At 42.9% G+C, this 19,922-nt stretch overlaps 2 protein-coding genes across 3 annotated transcripts; one reads left to right on the top strand and one right to left on the bottom strand.

Annotated features, from left to right (window-relative positions):
• Window positions 1-387: 387 nt before the first annotated feature.
• On the top strand, window positions 388-16,278 carry xpo7 (exportin 7). 2 transcript variants are annotated; one of them, XM_076163950.1, is made up of 29 exons: window positions 388-458; window positions 3,367-3,387; window positions 3,830-3,976; window positions 4,893-4,986; window positions 5,165-5,331; window positions 6,150-6,215; window positions 6,297-6,401; window positions 6,495-6,660; window positions 7,341-7,414; window positions 7,511-7,630; window positions 7,732-7,878; window positions 8,021-8,193; window positions 8,351-8,544; window positions 8,682-8,787; window positions 8,896-9,031; window positions 10,239-10,312; window positions 10,486-10,566; window positions 10,791-10,854; window positions 10,973-11,081; window positions 11,215-11,321; window positions 11,639-11,727; window positions 11,947-12,054; window positions 12,452-12,534; window positions 12,667-12,881; window positions 13,010-13,148; window positions 13,245-13,384; window positions 13,586-13,684; window positions 13,766-13,893; window positions 14,367-16,278. In XM_076163950.1, exons 1-29 carry the CDS (start codon window positions 426-428, stop codon window positions 14,458-14,460), a joined length of 3,279 nt encoding a protein of 1,092 aa, XP_076020065.1. In that variant the 5' UTR covers window positions 388-425; the 3' UTR covers window positions 14,461-16,278. The 2 variants fall into 2 exon arrangements, with proteins under 2 accessions (XP_076020065.1, XP_076020064.1); XM_076163949.1 differs by having other exon boundaries at window positions 13,227-13,384.
• A 384-nt stretch (window positions 16,279-16,662) lies between these two features.
• pbdc1 (polysaccharide biosynthesis domain containing 1) lies at window positions 16,663-19,320 on the bottom strand. Its single transcript, XM_076164332.1, has 6 exons — window positions 19,087-19,320; window positions 18,692-18,757; window positions 18,008-18,067; window positions 17,721-17,861; window positions 17,523-17,634; window positions 16,663-17,404 (listed from the first exon to the last, which is right to left on the bottom strand). The coding sequence occupies exons 1-6, from the start codon at window positions 19,114-19,116 to the stop codon at window positions 17,313-17,315; spliced, it is 501 nt and encodes a 166-aa protein (XP_076020447.1). The 5' UTR covers window positions 19,117-19,320; the 3' UTR covers window positions 16,663-17,312.
• Window positions 19,321-19,922: the final 602 nt, after the last annotated feature.

The raw sequence follows: 19,922 nt of genomic DNA, 5'->3' as shown, positions 1-19,922 counted from the left end.
AGGGGCATAAAAGTAATACTGTTTCCAAAAAATAAGAAAGGTATCCTGAACTGAGAACCACTGTTTATATACTGCTAATGTATACAATAGTATATGGCCAGAAGTATGTGGACACCTGACCATCAAACCATTATGAGTTTGTTGTACATTCCACCTGTGTTAAGGTTATGTTATCTGTCGCTGTGTAATTGTTGGGTCTGCTATATGGTGCTATGTGATAGATAGATAGATAGATAGATAGATAGATAGATAGATAGATAGATAGATAGATAGATAGATAGATAGATCTCTGTACACACATAAATCATTGTGAGGCGTTTTGTCAACAAGATGGCATGAACAGGATTTATTGCAGGCACGAGGCACCGCCAAGAGGGGGCACTGTTGCCACTTTCCTTACCCATAAGCGGGGGAGTGAGAGGTGCATGAAATGGAGAAAAATGGCGGATCATGTGCAGGTAAGCAGAGGTTTCATGTTTTTGAAATGTACAAGTCATCCATGGACGTAGAAATAAACCGAGCCGCGGATCGGGACACTTTATTTCTCGTCTTATCCCGCCGTGTGGTCACCACATGCAGGAAGCGGCCGCATTTTGTCTGTCGGCTCTAAAAGAAAGGATGTGGCTGCTTGTGTTGACTTGTGGCCTGCTGTCATCGCGCAGGCTGGCTTACTGGACAGTTAGCTGGTGTTAGCTACGAGCTTGATGTCATGTGTGCAAACGAAAACAAAGCGTGTGTGCGTCCTACATCACCGGGTGTTTAATTCTCAGCGTTGGTGTCAGCATTGTCGGGATTACTGAGTGTTTTATAGATGTATTTTTGAAAGAATTTACAGAATTAAACCGGGTTGATAGCAGACGACGTTAAGGCTGAAGGGAAAGCTGACAGGCTAGCTGTAGCTAGTTAGCGGCTTAGACCAGGCGGTAGTTGGTGTCCCTGTCTCGAGTTGTCATGTTTCAAATGAACGAACTCGCTTGTTTTATCCTCAACATTTTCAACATGTCTGCTCAACAGTTGCACTCAAACAGAACCATTATCATAAGCGCGTTGTGGAGGCTAACGTTAGCTTCGGTGTAGACGTCAACTTCTCCCGCCCGACCCCGTTTGAAATCATGAGTCGTTTTGTTTAACTATTTGTCGGTAGTAGTTTCACGTCTGGGGCTCCGGTTGAAGACATGAAGCCGGTGGGAATTGGCAGCCGTGATGTTAATGTGTGGTAACATGGTGGCTTTTGTTTTGTTTGGTTCAGTTCCGTACTGCCAAAGTGTTAGCCGGACACTTGTTTGGGAAGAAGGTTCATTCACTGCTCAGAACGGCTCTATGGATGAATGGACTTGGGGAAACGATACTACAACATGTCTCTTAAATATTTTCTGGTCATACGTGTGCTAAGGAAAGACCCATAATCTGCTTTTTCATTTTAAGAACTCATTTTATGCTTTAAGTTAGTGTTCAATGGAGGCTGACTTCGTTCAACACAGTTGGAGCTGATGTTACAGTAGCTAGTGGCGTTCATGTTGTCGGACACAAAACATCAAACCAAGGGAAATGGCTACTAATTGACATTAGAGTTAGTTTTATCTTATATTATCTCAACTTAAGGTAAATGGGTGTTATCTTTGTGACTCCAATCGGTTGTGAGTAGGGACAGATGTAAACACGTGTCTACAGTGTGACGGTTGACTTGGCTTGTCACATGTTTAGAGTTATTGGAAGTCGCTTTTATTGCTTCATTTTGGTTTTATCAGCGTCAATGAAATGAATGGCAGCAGAAGTGAAAGTAAAATGGGAATTTAAGATGGCATTTAATTTCATTGTACCCTTTCTTTATACTGTTATCATGTCACAGATTGAGGAATAACACAAAATGTTGCCCGTTACCTAAAACAAGCCTTAGACATAAAACAAAAAAGACATTGAATACAAAATGATATTGAAAATCATTGCCACTGTTTTTAACACAAGAGTATGTAGGAGATCTTGTCCACCTAAAACACAAGTTCATTCTTACATTGCTAAGTTGTGAGCCTGACCAATGAGCAGCTGAAGTTGTAATGTATGTGTCCATAGATGTTTCAATATAGTAGGCGATTATGAGTTACAATTCTCATAGACGAACCCAAGGTTTTGTTTAGTTTAAGTAGATGGACAAATACCCAACCTGCACATAGCCCTTATTAGATGCTTACTTGATTTGCCCCCCTGGCATTAACCTCTTCCGTAACTTCGGACAAAGGCTTTGGACAAAGGCATCAGACATGGACATGAGTGTAAACAGGACATTGGTAAATATTTGTGTCGTCAAACCAATAATTTGAATGGTAATTTTCATACACACCAGCCTGTCAGCCTGTACCTATCGCTTGGAATGCACATTTTAAACAATTTCCTTAAATGATTGCTAAAGCATCTTAGCAAACAATAATCGATGCTCCGTTAACCACCACCACTAGGGGGCAGCAGTCACAATGATACCACATGAGTTAAGGAGGGGATTCTGTCTGTGTACAGATGGGTCTCTACACACAAGAGTATAGGGAGAATTCCATGCCTGTTACGCATTACATTAAGAGAAAGGTTGGCAACCAACAGTGCAGCCAAGCTCTAAACTCAGCCCCCCCCCCCCCTTTTCTGACACAATGTTATGTTTGGTATTGTGTGACCCTTTTGGTCTTAAAAGTCTAGTTCACCTTCTCTCCTCACTCAGTCCTCACTGTTCGCCAAAATAAAGGGAACACTTAAACACATTGGATTCTGCTGATTGAATTATTGTAGTTGGAAAATCTTTACTTATGTACATTGTGTACTTTGTTGAGAACAAGAAAATGAAGCAACAACGGTCAACTGAATCCCAAATCATCAACCAGTGAGGCTGTATAGAATTGAAATCACAGGCTGGTCCAACTTATGTGAATTTTTCGTCATGGCAACTCTTTATGTGACTTGGTTGTGTGTTTAGCCCCCGTTTGCGTCTTGGCGTGCTCCTGATCCGTCGGCGATGGTGTCCTAGACTCCGCAGTTTACCTTTGACTAGCATCTCTTTTGTTGATGACTCGGCACTTTTTCTGACTGTCACATACCTAGGAAGTCAATATTAATGAATTGAATGATTTGAATAGTGCTTGTGTTTTAGTAATACAGATGCATGATGGGATCCGAGGATGTTTAGAGTATATTTAATATGTACCTTCAATCCAGTACATTATAAAGAAAAATTATTATTACTATCGTATGACTGGATACACTGCCATTCTGATCAATCGATAGCTGATCATATTTATTTGAGCTGTGATGAAATGTCTTGTGGCGCACATGTGGCTAAATTTGATATATTTTAAATCCTGCTTTTTTTCTTGTGCTTTTCAGATATCAACCAAAATTGATATGGTCTGTGTTTTATCTATATTTTTTATTTTCAACAATTCAATTGTTCATTCATTCATTTCTGTTTCATTGATTTGACTCGATAGAAAAAGAAATTGGAAAGAGTAGCTATATTATACACACATCTGATTGATAATATTCTCGCCAAATTTAATAGAACAATAAACCCTTTGATTACAGTCCCATGGTTTGTTGTCTTTGCTGCTTACTATGGTAGATAGTATAATATCTAAATATTTAATATATATGTAAAGAGTGTGATGATGTGAAAGATGCTGACAGTTAAGGATAGTTAGAATTGTTATTAACCTTATTTATTTTTAGTTTATTTGTGAAAAAAGAACATTTTAGCCAGCCAAGTATGAATTGTGATGTGTTACTGCTACAGTGTTGTGTGTTGGCCTCTCATTGGTGACTTGTTGTCATCATCTGTGTATTTCTCCAGGGCCTTGCCCAGCTGGAGATCCTATGTAAGCAGCTGTATGAGACTACGGACACAGCTGTTCGACACCAGGCAGAGAAAGCTCTGGTAGAGTTCACCAACAGTCCCGATTGTCTCAGCAAATGTCAGCTACTACTGGAGCGAGGCAGTGTGAGTACTCCGGCAAGGCCACTTGACCACAACACTCGGCTTTACGATCCTAAGTGGGTCTGTTTTTGTTGTACGATATGAAAACCTAGTGTGTCTTTTTTTTTACTGGTTAAAGCACTGAACAGTGATGTACATTAGACTGTCAAGTGATCAAAATTGATACCAAGCCCTGATTTGTTTGCCTTTCTTGGATAGTAGTAATGACATTGATACATATTGGCATGGTGGATTAGGTAGCATTGTTGCCTCACAGCGAAAATCCCAAACCACCACCTGTAAGGTGTAAGTTGAGTAAAGACCTCATGTCCCCATATAAGGCATTTACCCACCAAATTGGTCCAAAGCCTCGTCACAAAGCCATAGTAGCTTTAACGCATCTCCTGTATAGCTTAACCCCCGGGGCCCCATTAGAGACGGAAGTGCTGCCAAAATCACACACGCGGGGTGTGTTCACACGAGGAGCGGATTCAGCTCCTCTGCGATCACATTTCGGCTGATTCAACACTTTCTCAATGTTGGGGTTTGTTGTCTTTGCCTCTCAATACTGTTCCTTTGTGTGACTTCCGGCATTTGTGCGCGGCTCGCCGGAAAAAATAGAGTAGACAACCCGTCGTACCCCGTGTGAACACTCGCATCAGAATCTAAATCGTTTATATTGCCGAGTAGGTTTTCACTTACAAGGGATCTGCTTTGGGGTTTGGTGCAATAAAGATATGAAGAGAAAAATAAATCCCAGGTATTTTACAGTACAATATAGAATAAAAATAAAGGGCTTTTTAATTTACAATTATTCAGATGAATGTATATCTGGAGAGTGGAGTGTGTACAATATAAATATCTGTATTTAGATAGAATAACATTGATTAACGTGGGCGCAGAAATAAAATTGGCACTTGTTCTCCCTTCTTCTCCACAGTCGTCGTACTCTCAGCTGCTTGCCGCCACCTGTCTGTCTAAACTGGTGTCTCGGACCAGCAACCCTCTACCGCTTGAGCAACGCATTGACATCCGTGAGTCTCGTCCTGCTATGAAAAAGATTTAGCTGAGAACGACTAGGTTCATAAATGTTGTAAATATATAACCAAGACCATAGTTAGCTCACCCCCCAAAAAATGTTTGAGGTGTGTTGAATCTTCTACATACATGTTTACCATCTGACCATCATGTTTCGGTTCTCTAAATATACAGGGAATTATGTGTTGAATTATCTGGCAACACGACCAAAGTTAGCAGCGTTTGTGACCCAGGCCTTGATTCAGCTGTATGCAAGGATCACTAAGCTGGGCTGGTTCGACTGTCAGAAGGACGACTATGTCTTCAGAAATGTCATCGCTGATGTGACGCGCTTTCTACAGGTGTGTATACGTTGAGTTATCAAGTCACTATGTCTAAATGTTGTTCTTTGTCCATATTTTGCGGATACTTGTCAATACGGTGGCCATCTTTGATTACAATCGGCTAATTTAAAGTGGCAATTTCAACCAAATCCGGAAAATTCAACACAGAGAAAGCTTGGGAAAAAAAGAAAATATCCTCAGATAAGCATGAGGTGACATTTGCACATTTTATTAGCAAGGAAATGTAATCGATCATGATTAATGTTTAATCACATGACAAAGACACATAAGGGCCTAATTCATTGAAAGGTGTTGGTAGGGTGCGGACACTGGGCGGTTATAGAACTCCGGGGGTAATATTACACTCCCGCTGCTCACAGTTAATGTGAACACACTCCCTTTAAGAGAGCATTGCGTAGCCATGGGAACAGCAGGGTGTAGATTGAAGAAGTCGACCACTCGCTTTATATTGGGATCCGTGTTTTATCTCACAAAGAGCCTCTCAGTTTCTGTTCTGTGCACTTTAAAAGTCAACATTGCGTTGACACCAGATCTATGATGGTGGACTATCTAGAAGCTGACAGGTGTCTATGTGAGATAGATGCAGAGCACAAAAGTCGATGCTTGAGGAAGAGGCAGACTGCTGCTAGAATATATGCAAGATCAGATCACAACTTGCCATGGGGCGGGCTAAAATAAATTAAGTTTACCGTTACTGACTATCCTATAATGCATTTCAAAGCTGTTATTACCAGTGTGTGTGTCTGTGTATGTTTGGATAATCTAGACATGCATGGCTGTGGCCTTTCCTGATTGATCTAAATGTATTCTTACAGGACAGCGTTGAACACTGCATCATAGGGGTCACCATTCTGTCCCAGCTGACAAATGAGATCAATCAGGTAGACCCCTCCTTTTCCTCTTGCTTACTTTGTTGACATAAGCAATTTAAAGGTTATTAACCCTTTGTGTTTGATTGGCAGGCTGACACGACACATCCGCTGACCAAGCATAGGAAGATAGCGTCGTCGTTTAGAGATTCCTCCCTCTTTGACATTTTCACTCTGTCCTGTAACCTCCTCAAACAGGTATGTGAGGCAGCTGGTGTGTCTGGTTAAAAGGGAGATCAATAGTTGTGCTCAGTGTTTGTTCAGTGTCTGTTTTGCTCCTTGATTCTCCAGGCTTCGGGGAAGAACCTTAACCTGAATGATGAATCCCAACATGGTCTACTGATGCAGCTGCTGAAACTCAGCTACAATTGCCTCAACTATGACTTCATAGGAACATCCACAGATGAGTCCTCAGATGACCTCTGTACTGTACAGATCCCCACCTCCTGGAGATCAGGTAGCTGTGTGCAGTGATTGTGATGGCAGCTCACTGAGGCTGTTAACAGTTTAGGCCTCATTCACACATGCAGTTTTTCCCTGAAATGTCCAGGGATTCTTCTTGCATGGGGCCAGCGATCAATATTCAGAGAAATCTGAACCTCCTTATCTTCTTCCTCTGTTGAATTTAATAGCATAGCTTTGCTATGGCATGTGTGAAAAGTGTTGCAGTGCACTGCAGTGTTCCTGAGTCAACGAATACTGAAAATCACTGGCGTTCCCGGAAAATTTAACCCATAAGTGTAGCGGGAACTGTGTTTGAAAAGTCTTCAAAACCCCCAAAACAAACTCCTTAAGCCCAAGTAACCATGGTACCAGGTTGTCATCATTGTTGGGTCTAACATATAAATCATTACCATAAGGAAAACTCAAGAAGATTAAGGGGACTTCTAGGTTCCCTGAAGTAAAGACCATTACCCAGACTGTCCACTGGGTGGCACTGTAGCACTGGACAAATCAAAGGGGCGTCAACATCTGTCCCATCTGGATAGTGTAGAAACAGCTTTAGTATTGGGTCCGGCTTTTGGCCACTGGCCAATTGGAGGGGAAAGGAAGGAGGATATTTACTGTTGCTTCTAAGTGTCTTTGGTAAAAACCAATCGTGTGTAACATTGTGACTTTTTTCTTTCTGTCCCACAGCGTTTCTTGATTCCTCCACCTTACAGCTCTTTTTCAATTTATATCATTCCATCCCACCGTCCCTTTCCCCTTTGGTAAGTCAAATATGTGTATCATGATATTATCTTCAGAATAAAGTGTCAACCTTAAATTCCAGTGAATGAAAACTAATAATGTATGGATGTGTGCAGGTGTTATCATGTTTAGTTCAGATAGCCTCTGTGAGGAGGTCTCTATTCAACAATGCAGAACGAGCAAAGTTCCTCTCACATTTGGTGGACGGTGTTAAAAGGATACTAGCAAACCCACAGGTACGTACACTCCCCCTACACACAGATAGAATAACATTTTTTTTCAGAATATGAGCTGTAACGGTTATTTCATCTTTTTAAAATGTTATTTTTTGCATCAGTGTTTGCCAGATCCTAATAACTACCACGAGTTCTGTCGTCTGCTGGCAAGGCTGAAGAGTAACTACCAGCTTGGCGAGCTGGTCAAAGTAGAAAACTACCCTGAAGTGATTCGCCTTATAGCCAACTTTACTGTCACCAGTCTGCAGGTGGGTGTCGGCTCATTGCGAGGGCTCCTTGCCACTCATGGCACGCTTAATGCTATTGTGTATACATCATTATGGTCAGAAAATCTCAAATGGGAGTAATTGACACTTAACTGTTGATCTTGTCTTTGTGTGTGTGTCTCAGCATTGGGAGTTTGCCCCCAACAGTGTTCACTACTTGCTGAGTCTGTGGCAGCGTCTGGCAGCCTCTGTCCCCTATGTTAAAGCCACCGAGCCTCATCTGCTGGAGACGTACACTCCAGAGGTCACAAAGGCCTACATTACATCGCGGCTGGAGTCTGTCCACGTCATCCTCAGGTGACGTTGACTGTACTTTCTGTCACTGTATTGGCGTCATACTGTGAGCCTGCACAAGAGGCAGGGATGGACTCAATTGCAGCATGTGGTGAAGAATCTCAGGGGAATACTCTCCTGTGGCTGACCTGTGTTTTCCCCTAATGTGTTTACTTTACAGAGACGGTTTAGAAGACCCTCTAGATGACGCTGGCCTCGTTCAGCAGCAGTTAGACCAGTTATCGACCATAGGGAGGTGCGAGTATGAGAAGACCTGCGCTCTGCTGGTTCAGCTCTTTGACCAGGCAGCTCAGACCTATCAGGAGCTGCTACAATCCACCAATTCCAGCGCTGCAGACATCACTGTGCAGGAGGGTGAGTGTAGTACCTGTACCTATGTTCATGCATGTTCCTGTAAGTCTGTATGCAAGTCATCCATGCCAATGAATTAACTATGAACACCAGTCTGTTTAATTTAATGTCCTTATAACGATATCATTCTTCCCATGCAGGTCGGTTGACGTGGTTGGTTTATATAATTGGAGCAGTTATTGGTGGACGGGTTTCGTTTGCGAGTACAGATGAGCAGGACGCCATGGATGGAGAGCTCGTCTGTCGGTACGAGTTTCAGGCTATATGGAAGTTGAATGAGCACGACTGAGTCACCCTTAACTATTATGCTGTAATACAAAAAATAATCGAGTCAGACGTTTGTGTATTCTTCAGGGTGCTTCAGCTGATGAATCTGACCGACTCCAGGCTAGCCCAGGCTGGCAACGAGAGGCTGGAGTTGGCCATGCTCAGCTTCTTTGAACAGTTCAGAAAGATCTACATCGGTGACCAGGTGCAAAAATCCTCAAAGGTAAGAACGGCCTCAGCTTGTAGTGTCCCAAACGTATAATGTAGTCCCCTGTCACTCACTCACAGTTGGCGACAGTTGGGACTACATTTGTGGGAATCAGTAGGTCCATTGTCCTTAGCGCTGCTGTGTCTGCTAAAGCTTACTGCAGCGTTTCCCCCGCAGACTCCACTGTCACTGTTACCCATGTGTAGTTGTTGATTTTCTATTGTGTAGTTTTGACGCGCCGTAGTAACGTCAAGGCATGCTGACTGACTGTTCTCTTTGTTTGGGACAGAAACTGCAAACTGTGAACAGCTCAGATAAGTGTTTGGAATATAGAAATAGTAGCCTCTCATCACAAGTGTCTGTCTGGTTTGGCTGTAGCTCCCTGTATAACCCTTCAACGCCTCATCAGAGTTTTGTTCCCAGTTTGTATTGGCCAATTGAATGCCATTGACATATGTAATTGGCAACAAGCTGATTTTGTAGCTGTTGGTGCCAGATTGAATAGATCTGTGTTGAGATGTTGCGTCTGTAGAAGTGACAGAGACGGTGTTAAAGTAAACGCAACATACGCTTTGAGAAGAAATGTCATACGATATGGAACGCTCAGGTTCAACTGTTGGACAGGTCTTGTTTCTTGTTACCATACACTCTCCCCAAGCTGTCGCGTTGTAGGTATGCTGGTCCATAGAGAGGTAGGGCTGGCCCGGCCCTCAGTACTGTTGTGAGGCTTTGAGTATGTCCTGCATTATTTCATCAATAATGTAGGCTTGTCCACCTATGGCCCAAATGAACTACATGTGTGGAGAATTAAGTGAGATGAGTGAAAATTAGAAACAAACACACAAACTAACTTTAAGAATGAAAAACCACAGTCTCAAATAAACATTGTATAAGAAATACAAGCCTTGAACTCAGAGTATGTCACACAATTTTATGTATTTAGTTATTTGTTTACTTAAATACAAACAAATCAAGTGAGCATTCAAATTCTCACTCAGTAAGGGTCAGCCCTATGCTTAGGTCATAGCTCTTCATTGTGGCTTCTTGCTGACTAATAGTGTATTGTTAAGTAAAACTATATAACATTTGATGTAACGGTGATGGGAACGATAAATGTACTGAATGTATCTGTTGAGCTTCAGAACGTTTTTTTGAAATAGAGGTGTTTTTCAGAGTGTCATTGGTATTTGATCGGTAAAACTCTGTGTGTCTTTTCTTCCAGCTTTATCGGCGACTCTCCGAGGTTCTGGGGTTGAATGATGAGACAATGGTACTCAGTGTGTTTATAGGGAAAATGTAAGTATCAAAAATGAAAACAAACTGCTTTCTCCATCAATGCTGATATTTGATGTTTGGTTGTAGGGTTTCTCACGATACATCATTAAAACTGCAGCATTACATTGGAGTTAAGTGTATTTAACTTAAGTGTATATTACTATATCTGTGTTTTTTTTGTCTTTTTTATCCAGCATCACAAATCTGAAGTACTGGGGCCAGTGTGAACCAATCACCTCTAAGACACTTCAGCTACTGAATGACCTCTCTCTAGGATATCCTTGTTCAGTGCTTGAGTTTGGGTGGGCCGCATGTTAATGAACACGTTTCTTTCTTTAGGGTGCTGAGACCAAGAACCAATACGGTGTAGCTCACATTCACGTGACGGAAACACACCTCGTATTAGAGTTTAATGTCCAAAACGTTCTTCATGTGTACCTCATGTGGAAGCTGGAGTTCCCAGTCCTCTTGTTTTCTCCTTGACCGAACTTGTCTTCACGTACAGCAGTGTGAGAAAGCTGGTGAAGCTCAGTGCTGTCCAGTTTATGTTGAATAACCACACAGTGAGTACATTACACATTACTCAGTTAAAGTCAGTATGTCACTTAGGATGTTTATAACACGTGCATTTATGATGTAATGAGAATTGTATGTAAGTCATGAGTCTGTCTCGTCTGTCAGAGCGAACACTTCTCCTTTCTGGGAGTAAACAACCAGTCTAATCTCAGCGACATGCGATGTCGGACGACCTTCTATACGGCACTGGGACGCCTGCTCATGGTTGATCTCGGTAAACAAACATAACTTCTTGTCTACAAACGTTTACACAGTAAATTGGTCTTGCTTATACAGGTACACGTTTAGTATGACATTTTGGACACATCAGAAACACTGAGTGGTTTGTTTGATCTGTTTGTTTGTAGGTGAGGATGAGGACCAGTTTGAACAGTTCATGCTGCCGCTTACTGCTGCTTTTGAAACTGTGGCTCAGATGCTGAGTACAAACACCTTCAACGAACAGGAAGCCAAGGTGAGTAACACACTTAGTACAAACACACACTCCCACACGCATGCATAACTACACAACTGCATATATGTATGTGAGGGATATCATGGAATGAAGCGTTACAGGGTCTTCGTTCGGCCTTCTGTGTTTCCATAATTTTTTGTCAAAGCCACAGGGAGCCATTAGAGATGGGCAAAAGAGCCACATGCGTTCAGGTTGCCAACGCTGCTCCAGCCCTCCTTTATGCTTTGTGAAGTACATTTCGGCTCATAGAAAACAAATGGTCTCCTTTAACATTATTAACACAACATATTCTTCCTATTTTCTGTTCTTATTTGTAGAGGACTCTGGTGGGTTTGGTCCGCGACCTGCGAGGCATTGCGTTTGCCTTCAACGCAAAGACGAGCTTCATGATGCTTTTTGATTGGATGTATCCTTAACTGACCCCTGACCCTTGCTGACCTGAGAGCTCTTCACATTGTTGAGCGACACTGGCATGACTTTATTTTTCTATATGGATGTGGTGGACGTGTCTGTCTGCTCAGAAATCATGAGTAACAATCCCACAAACTGCTTTAAACATGCCTTAGTCCATGTTTGCATTTACAGGTTGATTGTGTTAGGTGTTTTCCTTCACCCAGCACTGAAGATACCCAGCTTACATGCCTATTTTGCAGAGGGCAATAGAACTCTGGTACCATGACCCAGCATGCACTACACCTGTCCTGAAACTCATGGCTGAGCTCGTTCACAACAGGTAACGATAACACAACACTTCCTTCTCTGTTGATGCATTACTGTGGGAACACCAAACGTGAGTGCAGGAGGGCGTAAAAACGGAATCCCAAGCCAGAGAGCGCCAAATCAACATATTTGCCCACTAAATATCGTTTGTTGAACACCAGTTAGTGGACAATTTCTCTTTATTCTAGCAGGGTCCATGTGCTCATAACATGTATCTCTTGTAGACTGCAGCCTGGGTTCAAACATCTATCACATTAGTCCTCTACCTATGGGGTACATTGTCCAGATAGTCTCGATTTGAAGAAGTGAACACTGTATAATCTGAAATTGGGTGATTGCGAGACGAGCACAGGAGGAGACATTACGTAGTTTGCTCAAGTCATTTTGGACTCGTTTGGTTGTGTTTACAGGTCCCAAAGGCTACAGTTCGATGTGTCGTCACCCAATGGGATCTTGCTGTTCAGAGAAACCAGCAAGATGATCACTACCTATGGTACCTTTTCTGTCTTAAAACCCATCACCATCAAAGATTATACTTGGTGTTTAATAGTGATTATCTGACAATGACATACATGAGGAAGGTTGAACATTAATTCATGCTCTCTATCTTTTCTGCTTTCTTCAGGGAATCGTATCCTGACCTTGGGGGAGGTCCCTAAGGACCAGGTGTATGGGGTGAAACTGAAGGGTGTCAGTGTTTGTTTTGCCATGCTGAAAGCTGTGCTTAGTGGCAACTATGTCAACTTCGGGGTCTTCCGTCTCTATGGTGATGATGCTCTGGACAATGCCCTGCAGACCTTCATCAAACTACTGCTGTCCATCCCTCACAGTGACTTACTAGTATGTTCACTTATACCTCTGTTCAGGACCAGATCTCCTATACCTACAGTCTTACAGATATGGACGAAGTAATCACACTGTACACACTTGCTGTTTAAGATGCATGTCCTGTCTCCCTGTCCTTGTAGGACTATCCTAAGCTCAGCCAGTCCTTCTATTCTCTACTGGAAGTGCTGACACAGGACCACATGAATTTCATTGCTAGTCTGGAGCCACACGTGGTCATGTACATCCTGTCCTCCATATCAGAAGGGCTCACCGCACTGGGTAAAACATACACATTGAATTGTAGATTGTGCTCATGGTGGTTTGTCGATAAGGGCTCAGTGTGAATTTGTGTTTCAGACACGATGGTGTGCACAGGCTGCTGCTCAAGTCTGGACCACATAGTAACCTACCTGTTCAAGCAGCTGTCGCGTTCCACCAAGAAACGGCCCACTCCTATGGCAACAGATGATCGCTTCCTGCACATAATGCAGCAGCATCCAGAGATGATTCAACAGGTGAGATAAGATGCATATTAACTTGTACGAGATTGTTTTTATTTTTCCAGCCATGTTTCCTTTCCAGTTTTTCTTTTTAATTTTCGAGTAGTTTAAGTTTGCAACTCGAGCAAAATGCCGGCCAATGGAAAACCCTGCTTGTGATTCTACACAGCAGTCATCAAAGAAGGTTAGTTCAAACTAATCATGGGATTTTTGCAGATGCTGTCCACTGTTTTGAACATCATCATCTTTGAGGACTGTCGGAACCAGTGGTCCATGTCCCGGCCTTTATTAGGTCTCATCTTACTAAATGAGAAGGTATGAAAGCAACACACTCGGGTGAATATTCTGTGAAACAGTCATTCATGGTCCACTAACCGGCTTTAGTTTTGGCTGCAGTATTTCGCCGACCTGAGGAACAGCATTGTGAACAGCCAGCCCCCAGAGAAGCAGCAAGCCATGCACTTATGCTTTGAGAACCTGATGGAGGGAATAGAACGCAACCTACTAACTAAGAATCGGGACAGGTAAGCACTTATATGGATCGTACCATTTACCACTCAACACTGAACTTTTATTCCTTATGGGCATCCTTGTGGATCCATTCAAAGTGGAAGTTGTTCCACTTTGGAAGTTGTTATCCTCGTCTTCCCTGGAGAGCCGGGTCGGGAATTTTCCTGATGCTGTGAGCCTGTAAAGCCATTTGAGGCATTGTTTGTGATTTGACTTGGATCACAATGTCTTCCCATAACGTAAAGTAGCTGAGAGAATGTAGTACATGTCATTTGTCCTATTGTAGTAATAGAACATAATATTAGGGTTCATTCAAAAGCCTTCAATCCTGGTAGGTGAACACCACAATATCTCTAGAATGCTGTAACTTCCAAAAAGCCCCAGTTCAGACTTACAGGACCTGAAACTAAGTATCACTGTATTGTTTAATTTGTTCATGTGAATTCCGTCTTACCAACAAATGTCGCCCGACCTTCTGTCTCTTCAGGTTTACCCAGAACCTGTCTGTATTCAGGAGGGAAGTCAATGACAGCATGAAGAACTCAACATATGGGGTCAACAGTAATGACATGATGAGCTGACATTCCACACAACAGTCACCACAGGGGGGCACCCTCCCCCTTCCCCCCCCACCACCACCACCCCACTCCTCTACAGCCTCTCTCCTCCCTGCCCACGCCCGTTCCTCTGCATCAGCCTTTATCCCCCCTTGGGCCAGGATGCCTAGGGGTCAATTCTTAACCCTAGCTAACCAACTGCTGCATGTGCGGCGACATATTGGGTTTTATTCAATTCAGCAAATAAACCACCTTGCCTCCATTTGTGTTGCACCTGCCCATTCCCTGATTTCAGTCCTTTCCCCCATCCTTTTTGATATAAGCATATTATAAATATATACAAAGCTATTTTAAAGCCAGTCTGTATTGGTCTGAAGGGCCGCTCGTGTGGCTGTGGGGGAGTCGGGAAGATGTAGCGATGGTGGGTGGGGGTGCCCTCCTTCGCCCTCAATAGGGAATAAATCATAAAAAGAGGAAGGAGAGAGTGCACCCGACGAAAGGGAGGGGGGGGAGGGAGGAGGGGTTTGAATGCTGGGTCAGCGTAGTAACCTGCTTCTGCCTGCCTTGTATAGAAAAACACAAACCCAAGTGTACATTTTTTTCATAACATTTTGAACAATGTTTATAATGATTGAATTTAAAAAAACGAGCTGAGTTGAAAAAACTGTGTGATTGAGCTTTTTACAGTGTAGTGAGTTAGTGCAAGTGTCTGTGTGTGTGGGGAGCAAGGCTTTCCACGGGCGCTGGAGATGGAGTGGGAGGGAGGGGGGTGGGGGGGTGTCAGCTGCGGGCTGGCCACAAAAGTGTCAAGCACCTGGGCAGCAGAATTCTGGAGGTGAAACAAAAATAGGTACACACACTACTAGAAATGAAGCCTTGGAGTATCCATGATGTACATTTCTCTCAGTCTCTGGTTGGAGTGATGTAAATAGCCACACTGGCAGGGTTTGACTCCCTGACTCGTCTGTCCCAGCTCTGTCCTCCTCAAAGCAACCGCTACACATTAGACCAGTGCCCCATAGGTCTGATGTGCATACACTTGCTTGTTCCCCTTTACAGTTTGCAAACAACTGATGTGTAAGCAACATGGTAATAGCTACATTTTACCCTCTGGTAGGCTGGTTGCAGTTTCCACCATTTTGTTTACACTCTGGATCCTTCGGACCAGGTTTTGGGACCGCCCCAGTCTTGTGGAGTCCTCTTGTGTGTGTGTGTGTGTGTGTGTGTGTGTGTGTGTGTGTGTGTGTGTGTGTGTGTGTGTGTGTGTGTGTGTGTGTGTGTGTGTGTGTGTGTGTGTGTGTGTGTGTGTGTGTGTGTGTGTGTGTGTGTGTGTGTGTGTGTGGTGAAGTGGCTCTCTGTTGCCTCGTGTGTGGATGCGTGTTTGTGTGTGTGTGCGCGTGGTGTCTTATGGTGCTGCAACTGCTACAAGCTTTGATGCAGCTGTGGGCTCAAGCAGCCAAGATCTGTGCCACCTGAGGAATTAAAAACTCGATCACAGTTCTGGGGCATCAGCACTCGTCATCAGAGCTCCCTGAAGGAATTCAGTTTTGTTAAAAATATCTGAAGAATATTGCATCAAACCTTGGTAGAAGTCAAACAGTGTGAATTGGAGTATAATAGCAACTTGTGTTACTCTCTACGATGTTGCTGCTAACTGTTTGTGACAACTAGCTCATCTCTAACCATGTCAGCACTCATGGATGTACTTTGAGTTCTTTGTTTTTGATTGATGTCCCTGATGTGAATGTGTTGGATCCATAGAGTGAATAGCTGAGTTGTTGGGATGTCTGCTACATAGTGTAAGCATTGTGACTGCAAATAAACCATTGATTTTTACAGTGATGCCTATCTGTTGTATTTTTGTTGTATAACCTACAGGGAAGTTACAGGGGGGACGATATTAAACCCGGCACCAGTTTTGCGCGCGCGGGTGCTGGCAACGTCACAGACAACACGATTTTGCTTTTAGATTATTTCCGGCCACCGGGACCACCGTTTGGAACAACCAGTGAGTCAGGCCCCCCTTGTAACCTCCCCTGAAACCTCTGGTTACGGGAAACCTCTGGTTACAGGGGAGTTACAGGGGAGAAGATATTAAATCCGGCACCAGTTTTGCGCGCGCCGGGAACGTCACAGACAGCGCGTTTTTGCTTTTAGATTATTTCCGGCCACCGTCAGCTCAGCGTTACAGCTCAAGAGGCACTCAAACAAACTTAGACATCAACATTGAAATCCTTTACTTCTCTTTATTGTATCACAGATAATTTAAACAGAAGAATAATACAGCTCGAGATCTGTTTAGATGAAGACCGCATTTCTCGGGCGCATTCCAAAGTATCTGAAGTATATGAAGTTCACTGATTATGACACAAGGCTTTAAAATGAGATTTTCCTGGTTGGACTATCTGGAGGAAGGCTTCAGGCCCTGAACATCAGTCCAAACTGGGACCTTGTCACACACACTGACCTTTGTGAGGCTGAAGGATCGACCCTTGGCTTTATCAAGGTACATTTTCCCAAGAATTTTTTCAGGGTATCAATTTCAATAACCAGGTCAACACTGACAGAATGTAGCTTACTTAACCTCCGCTACAGGCATTCAAAGGAAACCCTGATTCCAATGTTACTACAAAATAAACAGCCAATTAGGGATTGACAATGAAATTATACAGGAAATGCAAAACAGTGCAGTGGGATTTAAAAGTACAAACAGTGGAAAGACAATGAGACTGTTCGCCAGGTAGCACCAGTACACAGATCTTGTCTGAAACACCGCCTGGGCGTTGTTCATGAAGCATTGTTCGTTAAGGGTTAGGGTCCATGAATCCTGGCTGATGGTCTGTGTGGCTGAATGAGAGTTAGTGGACCAACTGAAGCTAGCTCTGTGCGGATTTCATCTTGTACACACAGTTATTGAAACCCTCTCTGTTGCGGGCAATCTCGATGGCAAAGAACTGGACCCTGGTGGCTGAAAGAGGAAAAAAACATTCATTACTCAATGCCTACATGATGGAAGTGATGATTGACACGTGTTTATGTCACACAGTTTGATTGTATGTGAACCAAAGTGGCCCATGCAAACGTACCAAATAAAGTGTTCTCCTCTGAGTAGTCTTTTTCACTGTCCAGGCGCAGCAGAGTCCCATAGTTGAAATCTTCAACAAGCCCTTCAAACTGGTTACAGAATGGACGCCATGTCTGCACACAAAGAGATCCAAATCTGTCAGAATGCTCACAGCTGTACCCCTACTTACCATTAGTCTCACTCACTCACACACACACACCTCTTTGGCCTCGTCGGACTTGAGATCGTCGGGTTGCAGCTGTTGTATGTTGAGGTCCTTGAAGGTTTCTCTGAAGGACGAGTAAATCAGGTCATCTTGTTTGGTTAGCTTCAGGAACTTGGGGTCGACTGATGAAATGAGCTGAAGACAGGAGGCAGAGGACATGTTATTGAGCTGATATTCTTTTATGAAACATGTCTCAGTTTAAACGTTTGGTATGCTTTCTGTGTTCTATAGTGAATAATCAGGTAACAGCAGAGCTAAGATGAGCACATAGTCCGTCTTACATTGAAGTAGACCTCTGCGTGGTTGTAGGCCTTCATCGCCCACATCACCTCAAGCCGAGACTGGAGGAGAGACATGGTTCAGAGGTTAACACACACTGGTTTAACACTAGCGGCAAATGATGAAGAAATAATCACTATATTTCATCTTAATACATGTATTTTCCTTTTATTACCTTTACAGAGCTCAAAGTACCCTGTTACTGCACTACAACACTGTGCTGCCAGAATGCAGGCTGACTTGTGGTTCCTAGTGTCTCCTACAGTAGGAGGGAGGAAAAGCCTTCAGGTATCAGGCTCCTCTCTTATAGAACCATCTGGAACCATGTGGGTTAGGGTTAGACACCCTCTCTAAGTTTAAGAGGTGGGGTCTCTCTACCTGTCTGTCTGTCTGTCTGTCTGTCCGTCCCCCCCTCTCTCTATCAATCTGTCTCTCTCTCTACTTCTATCTTTGCTCTGTTAAAGAAACACCACAGTAATACAGTTATTACCCTGTTAACTTACGTAAACATTTTGCTGCATTACACTGTAATGTCTTGCCTCCCTAGTGTTACTAACATACAAACAGACTCATACGATGTCTTGGCACAAATGGGAACACTCACGACCTGTTTAATCTGCCAATATAAGGAGTCTACGATAGACACAAACAAAACAATACATATAGATAATGATATTTCTACTTACATCATTCTCATACGACTCGGCTGGTAGAGACAGCGCATGCGCAGCTGCTGAAGCTCCCTCCGCACCCTGCCAATCCAAACACAACAGCATTTCATTCCATTTAACCGTTTAAAGAGCACAATTCAAGCCTCCAGGCGGCCCTGTTAGGTTGATATGTTGCTCTGCTGCCGGTGTCAACCTCATCGGTCAACCTTAATGGCGGTGAGGAGCTTCGTGGTGTCTGTGCTGTTTCTGCACGTGTTTCCTAGTTAGTTAGCTGGTATACGGCTAAAAGGCATTAAACTCAACATTTAACTTGTCCTTCTGACACATTATGAACGGTTTAGTGAAGCCGTTTATAAACTTAAAGCCAACAACCAGTGAATAGTGACAAAACGGAAGATTTTAGTTCTTACCAGGGATGCCATCCCACTTTCGAACGCCATTTTTGTTTACCAAAGATCGTCTATGGTTGAAATGATAACTGATGTCGTAGTCGGCAGCTACCGAAATGTTGATGTTGATGACGGAGACAAATAAAAAAGGGGAGAAAGTGAAAATCAACGAATGACAGTACAAAACATGAATTTGAATTTTAAACTTATAAATAATACAAGTGGCTATATTGAATAATATTCAGACATAAAAACAACTTCCTCGAATTCTACGCATGCGCAGAGTTCAAAGTTCGGCCAAAAGTCTTTACTAACTTATTTAGTTTAACTTGATTTTTTGGCCGAATCAAATTTTTCGAATTGTATGATATTTTACCAACAGGACAAGAAGTAAAAATATGTGACAGTTGATGATGTGACAGTATTTGGCGCAGCAGAACCCCGACCTACCTGACATACAAATAACATGTGAAAATGCATCAACAATTGCTACCAAACACGGTTTTTAGACTATTATTAATTAATTGATTAGAATATGATATAATTGATAAAGATTTATAATTGTAATTATTTCAGTAGTAGAGTTTTTTGTTTATACCGCCATCTTGTGGCCATACGGAGACATCATTTCGCCTTTCTCTAAACAACAAGTCTGTTTTTCATTGTTTGTGAGCCCACACATCATTTTTAAAGTCGAGCTCAAGTGCTATTTCACCTGGCGAGCGCAGTTTTTACTGCAGGATAATCGGTCTGTTTGTTGAAGCCGAGTATGATGTAATGTCCTAATCACACGGCGATAGTTCTCCTTCCACAGATCAAAGCAGGGCAATACGTTTCTCCATCTTTCTATTGATGTC

This window comes from Genypterus blacodes, unplaced genomic scaffold (genome assembly GCF_046128005.1).
Source record: "Genypterus blacodes isolate CSIRO-AG114 ecotype Tasmania unplaced genomic scaffold, CSIRO-AGI_Gbla_v1 ptg000133l_1, whole genome shotgun sequence".
NCBI classification, from domain to species: Eukaryota; Metazoa; Chordata; class Actinopteri; order Ophidiiformes; family Ophidiidae; genus Genypterus; species Genypterus blacodes.
Note: the sequence above shows the minus strand (reverse complement) of the source record. Positions and strands in the feature narration are given on the sequence as shown.